Source organism: Oryzias melastigma, linkage group LG22 (assembly GCF_002922805.2).
Source record: "Oryzias melastigma strain HK-1 linkage group LG22, ASM292280v2, whole genome shotgun sequence".
NCBI lineage: Eukaryota > Metazoa > Chordata > Actinopteri > Beloniformes > Adrianichthyidae > Oryzias > Oryzias melastigma.
The window spans coordinates 691,570-694,715 of NC_050533.1; the positions used below are offsets into that span (position 1 = coordinate 691,570).

General features: G+C 52.9%; 1 protein-coding gene across 1 annotated transcript in view; it reads left to right on the forward strand.

The window, feature by feature from the left end:
- The window catches only part of numb (NUMB endocytic adaptor protein), a gene marked incomplete in the record, with an annotated part of 40,486 nt that overhangs the window by 32,815 nt on the left and 4,525 nt on the right, over window positions 1–3,146 (forward strand). The window contains 5 exon segments of the mRNA XM_024275301.2: window positions 398–472; window positions 1,654–1,794; window positions 1,873–2,077; window positions 2,151–2,450; window positions 2,637–2,780. Of these exon segments, the coding sequence (XP_024131069.1) occupies window positions 398–472; window positions 1,654–1,794; window positions 1,873–2,077; window positions 2,151–2,450; window positions 2,637–2,780 (865 nt within the window).

Genomic DNA, 3,146 nt, shown 5'->3' on the forward strand with positions numbered 1-3,146 from the left:
CCTCCTGCTCCTCCTGCTCCTCCTCCTCTTTGTTTCCTCCTCTTCACTCTTGGATCACCTTTGACAGCAGAAGACGAGCACTTTCAGATGGGGAGGTGTGCAGAGGCGCAGTAATGCATGTGTGTGGTTCATGTTGGGGTGGGGCACATTAACAGGCGCGCCCTCCTCCCTTCACCTCCTGCAGGAGCCCAGGATGGAGGCGTGAATGAGCGTTTCAGGGGTCACCCGTGCACCACCTCACTGCTCTGTTGTGCGTTTCCTTCACAGGTGTGCCGTGTGTGCGTGTCTGAATACTTTTGTTGCGTACAGGTGCAGAGAGCGGCTTGAAGGGGGGGTCTGGGAGGGGGGGTCTGGGAGGGCTCTCACCTGAACCCGCTGATGTGTTGTGTGTGTGCAGGCGGGGAAGAAGGCGGTGCGCGCCGTGCTGTGGGTCTCTGCGGACGGGCTCCGGGTCGTCGATGACAAAACCAAGGTAACACCCCCTCCCTTTACTGGGGGGGCGCTCTGCAGAGCCCTGCACCTGCAGGAGCAGAGTTAAGATCAGGATTGGGCTGCACTGACCCCTGCTGGAGAGCCGGAGTACTGCGCCTGACGTTGGTGTTTCTGTTCAGCTGCTCGGAACCTGAAGGCTCGAGAGACTCGGCTCTGTTATTCCTCCATCGGGGCTCTTATACTTTGAAGAAACTTCAAACTTAACTAATTAATTTATGTTTAGATTTTTGACATGTCAGATGGGCCTAACTCAGGGGGGTCAAACTCAGTCGCACAGGGGGCCAAGATCCAAAACACACGTTAGGTCACGGGTCGAACAGGATCAACATTTATTGAACAATTTAACTTTTTAACCTAATTATGAACTAGATATATAACATTACCTGTGATAATGCTAGTGTGATGCTGGAAGCTGAATTTGGCCGCTGAAGATGCTGAAGCTGATAGGCAGCTAAAATATTAGCTAAATCCCAAATTAGCCTAAAAAGAAGCCTAAATTAGTCAGAACAGCTAGCATGCAGCTGAAATTTTAGCTAATCTCCAAAATATCCTAATATAAAATGCCATGATAACAATATAATAAAATGATCTGGAGGGCCGGGTCCGGCCCCCGGGCCTTGACTTTGACATGTGGCCTGACTTATTGAAAGCTTTTACCTTCTGTCAGAGTGGTTTATAATCAGAGCAACATACTTTTATTGCATTCATATGAATCAATTTTAAATTAATGTGAATTCTACTCTAATGTTTTGTTTTCACTCACTAGTAAAAGAAGAAAAAAGATGAAGGAGGATCTGATTAAACACAAGCTGGGTTTTATTTTGAAAGGAACTTGAATGTGAAAGAAGTGAAATTTGTTGTATAGAGAAAAACTCAACCGTAGAGAACATTTCAAAGCTATATTTCATAAATAAATGGCTTAATGGCCACAAAAACATAAATAAAGAGTATTTTTCTAACTTTTCGGCCCAGTTTGGGTCCATAAGAACCTGGACCGGATGGTTCTGTCAGCATTAAAGGTTGCAGACCGCTGTTTAGGCGGTTAAATCTGAACTGATGGACCGTCTCTGTTCTAAAAAAGTTCTGTCAGAAAGTCCAGTTCAGGTCTGAAGTACAGGACCGTGAGGTTCTAGATCAGGACCGGCTGTTGTGTTTCTGCAGGACTTGATTCTGGACCAGACGATAGAGAAGGTGTCCTTCTGTGCTCCGGACCGGAACTTTGAGCGGGCCTTCTCGTACATCTGCAGGGACGGCACCACGCGGCGCTGGATCTGCCACTGCTTCATGGCCATCAAAGACTCAGTGAGAACCCGTCCTGGCTCGGTTCTGAGGCCTCCGGCCTGCAGCTGTGGTTCTGAAGGCCCGGCTGGTGTGTTTCAGGGGGAGCGGCTCAGCCACGCTGTGGGCTGTGCGTTTGCTGCTTGTCTGGAGAGGAAGCAGAAGCGGGAGAAAGAGTGCGGCGTCACGGCGACCTTCGATGCCAACAGAACCACCTTCACCCGGGAGGGCTCCTTCCGCGTTACCACGGCAACTGAGGCGGCAGAGCGAGAGGAAGTGATGCGGCAGCTGCAGGACGTCAAGAAAGGTCAGTGTGAGACCGCCGTCCAGGTGAGCGGTCCGTGCGGACCTGTGACGGCGGCTCTCTGGTCTCTCTGCAGTGGAGGCGGACGTGACGGCGGCCGGAAACCCCGCAAACTGCGTGACAAACCCTGTTGCGCCGCAGTCGGGAAGCCCCGCCTCCCCTTCATCCTCGCCGCCCCTCTCTGTGGCCGCGCTGGGCCCCCAGGCCATCCCGCGCAGACACGCCCCCGCCGAGGCGCTGGCGCGGCAGGGCTCCTTCAGAGGCTTCCCGGCACTCAGCCAGAAGACGTCGCCGTTCAAACGCCACATGTCGCTGCGCATGAACGAGCTGCCCTCCACCATGCAGCGCCGGTCTGACTTTCCCATCAAGAACGCAGGTGAGGAGCTCACCTGAGCCTAGACTCCGCCCCCGACGAGTTCTGCCAAGTCTTTTAGCCTCATTACCCAGAAGGCTTCACTCTCATCAATGAAATGATCCCGTTTGATCCACATTTTCCTGATTCATCTGGGGATCTTCAGCATGAATCCGGATCAGAACCTGGTTTCGGTTTTCTCTCCTGCAGTTCCGGAGGTGGAGGGCGAGGGCGACAGCATCAGCTCGCTCTGCTCCCAGATCACCACCACCTTCAGCGGCGCCCCTGAGGACCCCTTCTCCTCCGCCCCCATGCCCAAGCCAACCTCTTCTCCACAGTCTCCTGTGGCTCCAGGTACGAGCTCCGCCCACCACTCACCTGTAAGCCTTGCTGCTTTCTGCTGCTCTGATGCCGACCCTGATGTAGCTGCATGGCGCCCGCCGCCACCGTTAGGAAACAGAGGAGAATCTGAACGATGGAGGAATGTACAAAGGAGAGTTCCTGAGGGATGATGCCCAGATCACCTGATCACCTGATCCAGGTGATCTGCAGCAGATCAGTCTGAAGGAACAGCTGGATGAAAATGACGAGGTTCTGTTTGTCGTGATGAAGCTGCTTTTCTAAAACTGAAGAACTTACTCTGAAACATGAAAACTAGAAGCTTTTCAGATGTAGCCACGAGGGGCCCAAGCCAGGGTCTCATTGTGCCGGTCCCAAGCC